Source organism: Umbelopsis ramanniana (assembly GCF_025399195.1).
Source record: "Umbelopsis ramanniana AG unplaced genomic scaffold K450scaffold_20, whole genome shotgun sequence".
NCBI lineage: Eukaryota > Fungi > Mucoromycota > Umbelopsidomycetes > Umbelopsidales > Umbelopsidaceae > Umbelopsis > Umbelopsis ramanniana.
Genome location: NW_026252106.1, coordinates 112619 through 126497, shown reverse-complemented (window position 1 = coordinate 126497; position 13879 = coordinate 112619). Strand labels below are relative to the sequence as shown.

Genomic DNA, 13879 nt, shown 5'->3' with positions numbered 1-13879 from the left:
CCTCACGGATTTTGTATTTTTTTTGCCTTAATTTTGTGTTCTTCTACTCATTTCACGTCTCCCTGCAAGCCAAAGTGAATCTTCCCCTGCCTCCCTTGCCTCTTACGAGAATTTTTTTTTTATTTTTTTTGGTACGTGTGCGTGATCTATTTAAATGAGCTGAAGTGAGAAAACTGACGTCTACTTTTCCGTACTGTTCAGTTCAAAGCCTCAGCCCACATCGTCTTTGCAGCAAAATAGGTAAGTCCTTGTGCACCCACGTCGAAATCCTTTTTTTTTTCCCCCAGTGGACTTGACAACCTGTTTTTCACTTGCGACCTACAACTTATAAGCATTTGACACACTTTCACTTGTACACGGCTTTCTTTTCGGGCTTCCACTATTTCTAGCGAACTTGGACTTCTCTAATATACCATTCACCCTTTTTCGGCATTTCACTTCCTAAACCGCTACCAAAACAATGTCCCGAAGAGCGGGCATTGACTCTCAAACAGACCGAGTTCAGCAATGGAGATTACAATCGAGCGATGATATTATCGAAGAGGATGAATTTGATTTTGAAGACGACGACGACGATGATGATGAGGACGATCGCATCGTGGAACTAGACGACGATTTACGGTCAAGCATGACTTCCTCGCCTAGCATTCCGGATTCAGATATTGACTTTGACCTTGTCTATGCTCTACATACTTTTGTGGCTACAGTTGATGGACAGGCATCTGTCGTGAAAGGAGATGCTTTGACTCTTCTGGATGATTCCAATTCGTACTGGTGGTTAGTCAAAGTTCTTAAAACTGGAGAAATCGGCTACATACCCGCGGAAAACATAGAGGTAGATCGAACATCTTGAAAATCGATCAGTCAACCGAAGGTCATTCTAATGCTGTTTTGATGATATAGACGCCATTTGAACGATTGGCCAGGCTCAATAAGCACCGAAATGTTGAGGTTGGTTTTTTGTCTCTTTGACTTTTTATCCAGGAACAACGAATAATAACTCAATTTCAATCTCCACAGTTAACTTCGCTCCAGGCAAATATGCATATCATTAACGATATTCCGCCAAGAAATACGCGAGGAAAGTCTGTGACTATGTCCAAGGGTATAGCATACCAGTCACATATTATCATTGTTGGAAAGGATGCAGACGATATCGACGAAGAAGAATTCCAAGTTTGGGTTGAAGAGATGGAAAACGACGCTGATAGTGATACCGATGAACGCAGGTCCGTTCTAGCTGAGCCAACGAGAGGAGATAGCACTCCTGTATTTGAAAAACGTACAGAATTAAGGCGTCATCTACTTGACTCATCCCATGGTATACTGGACAAGAGTGTAGATGATGCTGCATCCTTGCGAAATCAAGAGCACAAGTCTTCTGACTTGGTCTTAAATGATCAACAGCGATCAACTGGGGGTTACGTAAATACAAAGATTACCCCAATCAAACTGGCACAACTACCTTCAAATGTCGACATACCATCTACCATTCTACAGACGGCAGAAAAGAAAAACGGCCTGAAGCGACTCTTCTCATTAGGAAAGAAACCCAAAGCTGAACTTCCATTGAGACGAAGTGCAACCATCTCGATTCGGGACGATGATTTGGAAACTAACTGGTCGACTTCAGTATCTTCCTCAATTGACGAATTGCAGCAGGATGATACGTCTATAAGCTCATCTAGGCAAACTAGCCTTGTTTCAGAGAATAGTACGCAAGTTACAGTCTTGCGTGTGTTTGCTGGTAATGTAAATCTAGGCACCAACTACAAGACCGTGGTTGTTGATTCAAACACGAATGCCGAAGACTTGATAAAGCGTGCAGTATCACGGTTTCATATTCAGCAAATTGAAGGAAATAGTGTGGACTCGCCCAATAGCCGCGTAGAGTATTACCTTAGTGTAAAAACCATGGATGGAGGTATTGAATCACGAATAATCGAATGTGCATGAGGATTGCTTGATGTTAAAGGCTCACATTTTGCAGACGAACTCACTCTCACGTCACAAGACAAACCATTATCTATATTCCAATCTTTGACCGCCCATCTCACTACACCATTACCATCTTTAACGCATGTAAAGCAGCTCCGCGAAAAAGCTTCAACTGTTGAAGTCACTAGACTTGGAGTGTCTCGAGCTCAGAACAAAGTGAAAGGCAATTTTGGAGAAGACTCAGTCATACGCTTCTATCTGCACAAACGAATCAAGCGAGTACATGAACGCGAGGGCCAGGTGTACATCAAAATATCTGTTTACGCTGATGATGAAAACAATTCAACTCCACAAAATAAGAAGTCCTCCAACAGGTCCTCCATAATGAAGAGCAAAAAGAAAACTTCGGATCATTCGAGCGGCAAATATCGTGAGCGTATTGACAAGCTAATCGCCATTGGTTCAAACGCTACAGTGGCGGAAGTGACTCTCATTGCGCTGGAAAAGTTTCACATACTAAATGGAGTCGTAGATGGCGTTGAGGACGATGAAGATGATCGAGCACTCATCACGAGCTTCAGCAAAGACCTTGATCACTATCGTCTAATGGTTGTAAGACGTTCTCATGGTAAGTTCCAATGAAAACCCCTCCCTTCAATTCTGCTATTGTTATACCTTGGTCTAACTCTTTCTTTTAATTCAATCAGAAACACTTCTAAACCCTACGGATTTAGTAGTAGATGTATTGGAGATACAGTCAGTGACGAACCAAGTAAAAGGATCTTCCGATACATCCGATCTTCGATTTGTTTTGAAGAAAACCGGAAAGGTTGGATCTCGCCATTCCAAGCCTTCTCATCGACCATCTGGACGTATCGCGCCAGCACCAATATCACCACAATCACCTGTAAAAGACATGCATTCTCCTATCAACCTATCCAACCGTCGTCTCTCCATCAACAATGATGGAACCACAGCCATTTTACATAACCAGCCAGAAATTGGAGAAACAGATTTTAACGACCACACCAAACACGTTATGAGCAAGCTGGACGTTGCTCTCACGAATCTTGAAAGAGATCGATTGGAAACTGCCTCTGGAAGGCTAAAGAATAGCCAGCTACTACGAAATCCAACGTTCCCCATCTATCAAAAGCAGCAACGGCGGCCTCTATCAAGCACTGGCAGCGACCCCAAAATGCTGTCTGATTCACCTCCCGGATTGTACAACGATGGCAGCGTCGAAGAGCTGCTGAAAAAACCACAACCAATAGCGAAACTCACCAAAATTTCAGATTCCACACCTTCACTATCATTTAGCCCCTCACCTCTTTCACTAAGTTCATCTCCTATATCTGAAAGCTCGTTGTCGGATATCTTTGACTTGCAAGAAATGATGTTTCTTGTCAACAATGGCATCAGCTATCTGGAATCAAAAGAACAAACTCAGTGGGATGAAACTCCATCGAACATGCAAAGAGAAACCGGATCCAACAATAAGCATATATCGCACCCCATTACCGAATTATCCCAAACTAACCAGTCCAAAGAATCTTTAACTGGACCTCAATATTCCAAACTTGATGAGTTAGAAAAGGTAAGGAAGATTGCCACTCTCTCAGACGACTCCATGGCACTCGTTAACCATGCCTTTCTTTTTAAACAAAAGGAATTAAAAAAGATGTCGGCTGCTCGAGTCTTTTAAATCTATGATACCTAACTACAATCTATGATTTTGTAAAGTACAATATACGTTTCCTGTCCCATTCACTTTATATTTCTTCCTTTTTGTAAAGCACATCATCTGAAGACTATTCCTTCAAGATTTTCCCCCACCCCATGAACGAATGTATATTTTATTCCACCAATAGATACTTACTTTATATCAATCCCATACCTGACAGAAGAAAGTTATATTACACACGAAGTACAGAAACCTGTTAGCTTGCTACAACAGCACTGGTACCCGTCAGCCAAAAAATTTTCTCTCTCGGCAACTTTTTCTTTCGACGGACCAGTTGCGGTTTGACGCAAAATACTTTTGTCAAATGACTATTTTCGAATGACAGCCAATGCAGACCTAGAACCTATGCTTCACGTTAACGACGATACAGGCGATCTAGACATAGAGGATTTTGGCGATGGCAATATTCCAAGTGACAGACGCCCGAGTGCATTCTCAAGTGGTTATTCGGATTCTGAAGAAGAAGCCGATGATACTGACGAACGTCGGCGGAAGTTTGATCGCGCCTACGACCAGCACTCGTCGTCTGATGACGACGACGAACAGGACTACATGCCGCCAAAGAAGCGGTACGGTGACCTTCATAATCCAATGTCCTTTACGGAGCGCCGCGAAGCTGAAGAGCTGATTCTCGATCGAATAACAAATCATTTGACAGGAGATAAATTGCCCGGCATACTCGCTATAATACAAATGAATAATGGCGAGAATCGTAAAGGATCCGTAGAAATTGACCTTTCATCATTAACGCCGCCGAGATTACGCAACGTTTTGGCATATGTTGAAGCGTGCATGAAAGAACAACAAGGAGGACCGAAAGTGGACGTCAACTCGTACATCTTACAAGAAGCGAACAGAGAAACGAACAGTTATAAAGTCGAAGGAAATGTATCCGACGAATCAACACCGAATGCATCGAAAAGAAGAAGGGAGAGGAGAACGTCAGATCAAAACGATTATGTTGCACCAAAAAGGAAGCGAGCAACAAAGCAGACCACTAGGAACCGAAGGAAAACCAAGAAATCATTAATCGACTTACTTCCTCCAGTTAAGCCCGTGGTTGAACAAAATTTAACCGAGACCATCGACGCAGCATCCGAAGGTGATGAAGAATCGCTTACAACACAGGTGATTACCAATGTATCTAAGGAAATGTCGACTTCCGTCGAACGCAGTGGACCGATATCGCTGGCCGACTTCGTATCTGCAAGTGAAACGAATTTAGATACTAAACCAGTTGTGGCGCCAATCCAGCGAAAGAAAGTTACGAAGAAATCAACCTCCAGATCATTCTCAGCGAAGGTTGTTCAAACTGGAGAAGGCAGTATAGCAGGTTCACGACCAAAAAGATTGGCAGCGTTACAAAGTATGAGTGTTGTAGAGGATTTATTAGGTGACAGCACAGATGAGGATGAAGGGGAAGAAGAGCAAATCACATGGCAACAAGACGAGGAAATACGCCAACCAGTGGTGTCTTTAGAAACTATTCGAACTCACAATAATGAGGATGACGATGATGACGATGACATCGATGTACTTGAATGATTCATACGAAAGAGTTTTTGAAAGGAATAAAAAGTAGAAACAACTGTACTATACGCTGGTGATATATTCGCTAGAATTTAATTACATAAACAACAATACCGAAAATACGAACAACAACAACAACAATGTCGGGTATGGACTCATCGAGATGCTGCTGCTGGAAGCCTTCGACGTGTCCAACGTCAACGGCCACATGATAGGATCTTTCGACATCAAAGTCATCGGTCGCAATGGCTGACCATCAAATCGAATTAGGGTAAGCTTTCCAGAGTCATCTATAGTGTAGCCCGCATAAGTCTCTGGTTGGTAATAGTACTGTGCCGTTCCATCCCAATGCCCGCCAGTCATACACGGGTTCGTTAAATTCATTCGACCATCGGCTTCAATTGGATTTGTATTAAGAGTATGGTTTGTCGTCACATTAAAGGAACCATGTTGCCACTGTAGAACACTGGTGACACACTGAGGATACGACGCTGGAAAATTTCCAAAGCGGTCAGATTAAGCTTGTCGTTCTTTCACGCCTGTCGTATTCGTTATTAAAACCACGCTTACCGTTTCCATTGATCGTGTAATACGCTTCCTCAAAATAACCATCTGAAGAAAATGAAAAGCTGGAACCAGGATTACTCGGCACAGAAAAGTTTCCTAGAACGGGGTCGATGAAGGCTGGTCCACATGTGATGTTATTGTTTGTTGACCAGGTTCCAACCAGCTCAGATGGTATACTTATGTACTGAGAGGCCATGATACTATACACGATACTCCGTTCAAAGACGTACAAAAGTATCAGAATAAGAGGAGAAAGGTGACTGACCAAAAAAAAAAAAGGTCTGTTTCATCACTCAAGTTGATAAGAATGACTGTCATTAAAATGCCTGTGTCTCACAACTGCAGCAATTGCATGTCTCGGAGACAAGGGCTTGCCCCACAATAATGTTATCGAATAAAAATAATGAATATTTAGAGGAAAAGAAGTTCATGAAAAGAATATGAGATTCTCCAGTGATGATGGTAAAGTCATCGTTTGACCATGATTATCCAACTCAATGCAACTTTCACAGCGTCCTGAGATGGCTTGACCGATGTCAGACATTCCAAGGGACTTATTCCGTCCAATATGACAAACTCTATACTCTGTGGAAATAATTTTATATGCAATACATGAACGTCGCTCTTGATTGTTTCATAAAATATGCAATATTGAATTCGCTTTTCCGACTTGGCAAACCACAGTGCTTCTCGATCATTGGTTCCGAAGTTAAAAGTGGGAATTGAAAGTTTTTCAGCACCCAAATTTTTTTTTTGCAAGGGTCTTCTTTACTTTTGACCTTTTCTTGACCAAGTTCTCCCGTACGCTTACTTTTTCGCCTCTTAGCACAAGAAAGTAATCGTTCGGCCACCTCCTGTATTATCCAGTTTGCTGCATCTACTCTACCCGACTCCACTCATATCTCTTTTGTTCCTGTATCACCCGCCATGACGGAGGCTACTACTGGCAAACGGAAACACTCGGACGAACCACCTGAACTGGAATTATCCAGTAACAAGAAGCAAGCTGTCGAGCAACCTGACATCCTGACTCAGTTAGCTGCCATCTTGGACCAGATCAATGACTGCTCCACCGAAATCCCTGCTTTATACCTGGGCACTCTCAAATCGCTCATGCAACAGATTGAAGAAAATTGCGCTGATGAATCCAATACCAAAGCGCGTGAGATCATGGACGAAAGCGAACGCTGCTTGGAAAAGTGGTTTGAAAATTTAGTCGACCGCTATGGAGCTGATGAAGAATTCATCTTGGAAAGTGATGGTACATCTGATGAAGATCAACTCGCTATTGCCCTAGCCTTGGCAGATGAGGACGAAGAAGATGAAGAAATTGATATCGATAGTATTCATAACTCCCCTACTGATAATAGCCCCAAGCAACCTGTAATGGCCTGACAATATATTGACGTATTTTATTCGTACATGTTATTTACCCACTTTTGCAACATGGGGTTTTGAAGAATATCCGTTCTTTATTATTTTAAGGCACAATGTCGGAATTCAATTTCCAGGATCTGCTTGGCCTGTGACAGTGATCAGCCAATATCTGACTCTGACTTTTTTCTTTTCGCTTTTCTCTTCTTTTTTCTTTCACAAATCGGTTTCCTTACCATGACTTCTTCTCTATCTCTTGATGCTACTCAAGCCGACTACATTCGGAAAGTTCTGCAGTATGATAACCATACAAACAGAGATGCCATGGCTGAGTTCATGGCCAAAGACCCATTGTATATTCCCCGTTATAATATACCGCTCGCCACCGAACGCGAACTGGCCTTGAACCGTTTAGTCAAACTGGCTAAGCATGGCTTCTGGTCTGTCTTCGACTTTGAAAAGAATCCGCTCAATGTATTTGCAGGTACAGCTGACGCTTTGTCCACTTTCTGTTGTCTGCCGTCCGCCTAAACATCGATATTATCGCAGTTCATGAAGTTGCTGGCATGTGTGAAGGCTCTTTGGCAACTAAGCTGACTGTTAACTTGAACCTGTATGGAGGGTACGTAAGGTTGCTTATTACAAATATATACCAACATCATGAACTCCAACCTTGGGTTATTCTTGCTACAGAACTGTCATCAAATTGGGAACAGAACGTCACAGGCACTACCTACCGTTGTCTGACAACATGACCGGTATTGGTTGTTTCGCTCTGACTGAATTAGGCTATGGAAACAATGCAGTTGAGATGGAAACCACCGCTACCTATGTAAGCATTCGCTATAGACGTACAGCCTTGGTCACGACCACTAAAACATCAGTGTAGGATAAAGCGAAACATGAGCTCGTGATCAACACGCCAACCACACTGGCACAAAAGCATTGGATTACCAATGGTAGTTTGCACGCAAAATTTGCCGTTGTTTTTGCTCAATTATTCGTAGATGGTAAAAACGAAGGAGTACATGCTATTCTCACGCGCATTCGTGAAGAAGAGTAAGTTTCAAGTGAAATTGTTTAGGTCACAAGATCTTTTGTTTTGACCCCACGTTTTACTTGCAGCATGACGCCTAGTGAGGGCGTACGCATTGAAGAAATGGGAGTAAAGTTTGGATGCAATGGTGTCGACAATGCCAAACTCTGGTTTAAAAATGTATGAATATTACCCATTTTAAAATGATCGTTTACCGCTCCTTGCTCATCAAATATCAATTAGGTGCGAGTCCCCGCAGAGAATTTGCTCAACAAGTATTCTGACATCGACAGCAATGGAAAGTACCACTCGCAAATCGCTTCAAGAAGAGGGTAATGTATCTCATTATACCTTTCCTTAACCGCACTATCCGATTTATTCAACCAGTTTTTATCTGATAGGCGCTTCCTCAAAGTCGCAGACCAACTGCTGTCTGGAAGATTGGCCATCGCGTCTATGTGTTTAGGTGGTACAAAAAGTAAGTACTTTAATTAAAAGCTTGCAGTCACAGTGATGAGGTAATTCACAATCTATTTTGCTAGCATGCTTGTCAATTGCTTTTCGCTATGCTTCAAGCCGACTTTCAGTTGGACCTACGGGAAAGAGGTAGAGCAATCTGCTACATCTATCTAAATGTCTGTCCCCCTTCTTACCTTATATTACTTTTTGATATAATATAGTGACACACCGATTCTCAACTATCAACTTCAGCAACGAGCTTTGATGCCTCTAGTTGCCAAAACTGTTGCGCTGAACATCGGTTTGAACTATTGTAAGGTGAGATGGGCTAAGCAATCGGCAGCCGATGTCGATGAAGTCATTCGTCTTTGTTGTGTTATCAAGCCTCTTGTCACCTGGAATTTTGAGGACACTGCAACCACATGCCGAGAACGCTGCGGCGGTCAAGGTTACTTGTCAGTTAATCGACTTGGCAATTTCATCGGTAAGTTATTGATATTTTGATGACGAATGCTTTTTTCAATACTCTCATTAATTATTTTCCATTGGCAGGTTTCTCCCATGCAGGTACTACGCACTTTAAGGCATTATGGGATACGAAACCATAACTTACAAATTCTAATACCGCACGCGATTGATCTTTAGGAATGACCGCCGAAGGTGATAACTGCGTTTTGATGGCCAAAGGTACGACTTTTTGTCCTTCAATGCCGGAGCCCCATGACGCTTTGACCAAACATTCTGTTTGCATTTATAGTTTCAAAAGAGCTTTTAACTGCTTTGGAGTCTAAGAAAGCAACTTTACCAAATGTACCGGACGCCAGAAATGCAGCATCGTGGTCGTTAGGCGACACCGAAACACTGCTCAAATTATTCCGCCTCCGAGAACAAATTTTGGTCAAAGAAGTATGATGTATTCTAATCTGGAACTTGTGTTGTCAGATGACACTAACTACTTTTTATTATAGCTGTCTTCATCAATGCAACTCAAGATGGCAAAGGAAGGCCAGCCATTGTTTGAAGTCTGGATGAAACAAGAATCCGATACTATTCAAGCACTAGCACGAGCGCATGGTGAGCGCATCATCTTGGAACAATTCAAAGGAGTTGTGAATAGCGCAAGTGGCGAATCAGCAGCAGTCTTAGGGGCTCTGTTCCAACTTTATGCATTGGCTACTATCGAGGGTCATCTCGCATCGTATCTTCTTAATGGTTTGATCAGCATCAAGACTGGCCAGAAAGTTCCATCCATGGTTCGCGATCTGGTTCATAAATTGATCCCTGTGAGCCATCAAGTAGTGGACGCACTCGGTGTCGATCCCCGCTTGCTGTTCGCTCCTATCGCTGGCAACTGGGAGGCATTCCATAAAGAAGACAATGGAGGAGAATGGACGTCGCTTCCTTCCAAGCTATAAGTTCAACGAGCATGTTTAAATTCACGAATGGAAAAACTTTATGTACTTCTTATACCATCAGCTATTAGTCAACAATATCAAACCATGTGTTATCGAGTAGCAGAAAATAAAAGAAGAAAATACAGGCATTGAATGAACTGCAAGCTTAAACTGCAATAATAGGGTGGTGAATATTTTATACAACCCAATGGGATGATCAAACTAGATTGGGAGAACACGAAAACGTTTCCTCGCTGCAATGGAGTCTCATATAAGGTGGATAGATTGAGTGGGACGAAACCGAGATAGCCTTAAATTAAAAGTTTTCCAACGTCATCTGCTTAGCGACGTCTGTAGTCTCCACCATGACCAAGAATTCATCAAAGCTGATCTTGCCGTCTAGATCCTTATCGGCCTCCATGATAGTCTTATCAACGATCTGCTGTAGCTGATTATCTTTGAGATTGTTACCGACCATCATCTTAAGGACAAGGAACAGTTCTCCATTGGAGATAAAACCATCACGATCCATGTCGTACACTTTGAAAGCAACTATGAAAGCATGATGTTATTAGCCAACAGATTTTGAATCGGCGCAAAGGTAGCTGTCCATACTTACATTCTAACTTTTCTCGTTGGTTTCCCTTGGCGCTGAAAGCACTAAGACCTTTGATGAATTCTTTGAAGTCTACATCACCACCGCCATCTTCATCGAAAATGGCAATCATGCGAGACGCTAATGGATTGTTTGCGATCTGTGGAATGGAAAGGAATTCTTCGCGATCTATAGAGCCGTTATTATCTTTATCAAGCTTCATAAAGCGTTTATACAGACGCTGGATCTCTTCGGCGGAGACTGTGGGGAAACCGCATGCGAGCAATAGGATTAGTTTTGATCTATGCATAAACCCAACAATCTGCAAAGCATCTTGCCATTAAAATAAAACTTACAATTTGAGGAGTTGACCATGTCCTCCAGCTGAGAGCCAGTCTGTCCCATTCTAGATATTCAACGTTTTGCAAAGGAAAAAGAGTAAAAAATAACGGTAGACTTTGAGCGGAGAACGCAGCACAAAAATGCAAGCGTGACGTGCAGTCTGAAATTGGAATGCGAGACAGCTGTACTATGTTTTTTTATTTTTCTATGGTACAAAAAAAATGTCTGTATACAGCTTCAAGACTTGACACATAGTGTATTTCTTAATGATGGAAGAGACGAAGGTTGGTGTGAGCGAATACCATGTTGTGGGAATCAGCAGCATCGATGACAACTTGATCCATGACGGATCCGTTGGGGGCAGCGACGTACTTGACACCGGATCGACGAGCACGGTGGATGTTGTCGCTGAAGGGGAAGAAGGCGTCGGAAGAAACAACAACGTTGTCTTGCTTGGCCATCCATTCCTTGCGCTCAGCAGCAGTCAAAGGTTCGGGAATAGTGTTGAAAAAGCTCTCCCAAGCCTCACGTTCAGCCCCTTCACCGATTTGCTCAATAACATACAAGTCAATGGCGTTGGACTTGTCGGCACGCTTGACAGACTTCTTAAAGTCAAAGGCAAGAACCTTGGGGTGGTGTCTCAACCACAAGTTATCGGCCTTATCGCCAGCAAGACGAGTGCAGTGGATGCGAGATTGTTGACCAGCACCAAGACCAGCGACCATACCATTCTTAGCATAGCATACAGAGTTGGATTGAGTGTACTTGAGAGCGATGGTGGCGACAATCAAATCGGTAAGAGCCTCCTTGGGCATCTAATGTAACAAAAAATGAGTATATCACATTTTCCTCTTTCGCAATGAATCAATAAAAGCAAAGGGAATTGCTTGGAGCACTTACGTTCTTATCCTTAGTGACCAAGTTGGTGAACAAAGATTCATCAATTTGGACGTTGTTGCGCTTCTGTTGCAGAGAGAGACCATAAACTTGACGAGTCTCCAATTCAGCAGGCTCGTAGTTGGGGTCCATTTGGAGAACGCAGTACTTGCCAGCCTTCTTCTTGCGAAGAATCTCAAGAGCAGCATCATCATAAGCGGGGGCAATGACACCATCAGACACTTCACGGGAAATGATCTTGGCAGTGGCAACATCAACCTTGTCAGATAGAGCAATCCAGTCACCGAAAGAAGACATACGGTCAGCACCACGAGCACGAGCGTAGGCAGTGGCAAGTGGGGTAAGCTCCTTCAAATCTTCAACTTGGAAAACTTGCTTCTCGACGTCAGTCAAAGGAGTAGCGACAGCAGCACCAGCAGGGGAGACGTGCTTGAATGAAGCAGCAGCAGCGAGTCCAGTGGCTTGCTTGAGCTCCTTGACCAAAGGCCAAGAGTTGAGGGCATCAAGAAGGTTGATATAACCGGGGGATCCGCTGAGGACCTTGATAGGAAGTTCGCCTTCCTTGACGTACACTTGAGCAGGCTTCTGGTGAGGGTTGGCACCATATCGGAGAGGCATCATAGCAACATCCTTGCTGTATTGCTGACGGAAGTAGTTGGAAATAGCTTCGTCATAATCGGAGGTGTGGTTGAAAGCCTACAAGCATGCATGGGTCAGATTCGAGTGCCGATCAATATGTAAATAGTCATTTGATTCATGGTATATTTACCTTCAAAGCGAGCACATTACGGGTATCCTGGGAGACCTCACCATTGGTAAGCTCAGAAATGACGGTAGCATAATCCTTGGGGTCTGAGATGATAGTGACGCGGCTATGGTTCTTGGCAGCAGCACGCAAGAGGGTAACACCACCAATATCGATCTCTTCGACAGCTTGAGGGATGGTAACATCTTCCTTGGCGACAGTCTCCTTGAAAGGATACAAGTTGCAGACGACAATATCAATCTTGTCAATGTGCTGGTCAGCAAGATCCTTCTCGTCGCTGTCAATGTTGCGAGCAAGAATGCCTGTTTTGCAAGATTACCCGATCTGTCCCAGTACATTTCACAACATGCATTGGTTTGGATCATAGTACTAACCTCCATGAACGGCAGGGTGCAATGTCTTGACACGTCCACCAAGCATTTCAGGAGCCTTGGTGATTTCTGACACATCACTATAGATATCAACACGTTAGCATACAATGTGTGCATTAAATACGTATATATTCGAGCAAAGGCTTCCGCATATAGGTTAAACTTTCGTGAAACTGTTAACTTACCCGATAGGAATACCTGCTTCGCGGACAAGCTTAGCAGTACCACCAGAACCAAGCAAACGAACGTTCAAGTTGTGAAGGTTCTTGGCAAAGTCAACAAGACCAGTCTTGTCGTAAACGGAGAGGATAGCTGTTGAGATGTAATATAAGTACAGGGACGTTGTGCACTAGTTATCCTTGTGGAAAGCTTCTGCGTACCAATCTTCTGAGACATTTCAAGCGAGGGAGAGAAACTGCTTTGATCCCGAATTTGTTGACTCAAACTGGGTTAACTTTTCTGAAAAATTGTGACTGCTGTAAAATCAAGATGCGATGATCATGAATCCGGCTCTGTCTACTATGTTTTGAATCAATATCATCTTCTTAATAAAGTTATCATGTCGCTACGTGTAACTTTCAACTCATGGCAGCATGAGGTAAATTGATATAGGATTCTCATTTGGCATTGTACAAAGGCTTAGAGGGGTGACTACCGTAATCGTACAATAACGGCAAAATTGACATTTACAAGACGAGGACGGCATTGGCATAAGGGAAGGTTTAATTACTCTTAAAATTGTCTTGATCACACATTCGCCTACGTAATTGATAAACTCAAATATATGAAAAGCTACCAATGTCAGTAACAATGGCGATTGAAGTCTTCTTTCAAGGACTTGCAAGGCGTCACTTCATAATCATCTG

General features: G+C 42.9%; 7 protein-coding genes across 7 annotated transcripts; 4 read left to right on the top strand and 3 right to left on the bottom strand.

The window, feature by feature from the left end:
• The first annotated feature begins 105 nt into the window (after positions 1-105).
• On the top strand, positions 106-3822 carry K450DRAFT_236382 (uncharacterized protein). Its single transcript, XM_051588249.1, has 7 exons — positions 106-131; positions 202-240; positions 333-835; positions 904-951; positions 1021-1924; positions 1991-2566; positions 2646-3822. The coding sequence occupies exons 3-7, from the start codon at positions 461-463 to the stop codon at positions 3641-3643; spliced, it is 2901 nt and encodes a 966-aa protein (XP_051445601.1). The 5' UTR covers positions 106-131; positions 202-240; positions 333-460; the 3' UTR covers positions 3644-3822.
• On the top strand, positions 3823-5268 carry K450DRAFT_236380 (uncharacterized protein). Its single transcript, XM_051588248.1, has one exon. The coding sequence runs from the start codon at positions 4001-4003 to the stop codon at positions 5225-5227; it is 1227 nt and encodes a 408-aa protein (XP_051445600.1). The 5' UTR covers positions 3823-4000; the 3' UTR covers positions 5228-5268.
• On the bottom strand, positions 5268-6111 carry K450DRAFT_42226 (uncharacterized protein). Its single transcript, XM_051593813.1, has 2 exons — positions 5783-6111; positions 5268-5703 (listed from the first exon to the last, which is right to left on the bottom strand). Exons 1-2 carry the CDS (start codon positions 5973-5975, stop codon positions 5309-5311), a joined length of 588 nt encoding a protein of 195 aa, XP_051445599.1. The 5' UTR covers positions 5976-6111; the 3' UTR covers positions 5268-5308.
• Positions 6112-6706: 595 nt separating this feature from the next.
• K450DRAFT_270902 (uncharacterized protein) lies at positions 6707-7174 on the top strand (the record flags this gene model as incomplete). Its single annotated transcript, XM_051592981.1, has 1 exon — positions 6707-7174. The coding sequence occupies one exon, from the start codon at positions 6707-6709 to the stop codon at positions 7172-7174; it is 468 nt and encodes a 155-aa protein (XP_051445598.1).
• Positions 7175-7282: 108 nt separating this feature from the next.
• K450DRAFT_236375 (uncharacterized protein) lies at positions 7283-10313 on the top strand. Its single transcript, XM_051588247.1, has 13 exons — positions 7283-7637; positions 7703-7775; positions 7847-7985; positions 8043-8212; positions 8279-8369; positions 8433-8521; positions 8591-8667; positions 8732-8795; positions 8870-9132; positions 9201-9215; positions 9294-9335; positions 9406-9554; positions 9617-10313. The coding sequence occupies exons 1-13, from the start codon at positions 7391-7393 to the stop codon at positions 10061-10063; spliced, it is 1866 nt and encodes a 621-aa protein (XP_051445597.1). The 5' UTR covers positions 7283-7390; the 3' UTR covers positions 10064-10313.
• Positions 10211-11104, bottom strand: K450DRAFT_236369 (uncharacterized protein). The gene is made up of 3 exons (XM_051588246.1): positions 10994-11104; positions 10662-10898; positions 10211-10594 (listed from the first exon to the last, which is right to left on the bottom strand). Exons 1-3 carry the CDS (start codon positions 11040-11042, stop codon positions 10359-10361), a joined length of 522 nt encoding a protein of 173 aa, XP_051445596.1. The 5' UTR covers positions 11043-11104; the 3' UTR covers positions 10211-10358.
• Positions 11105-11137: 33 nt separating this feature from the next.
• Positions 11138-13567, bottom strand: K450DRAFT_236365 (uncharacterized protein). The gene is made up of 6 exons (XM_051588245.1): positions 13394-13567; positions 13199-13325; positions 13017-13093; positions 12646-12944; positions 11880-12572; positions 11138-11794 (listed from the first exon to the last, which is right to left on the bottom strand). Exons 1-6 carry the CDS (start codon positions 13407-13409, stop codon positions 11243-11245), a joined length of 1764 nt encoding a protein of 587 aa, XP_051445595.1. The 5' UTR covers positions 13410-13567; the 3' UTR covers positions 11138-11242.
• Positions 13568-13879: the final 312 nt, after the last annotated feature.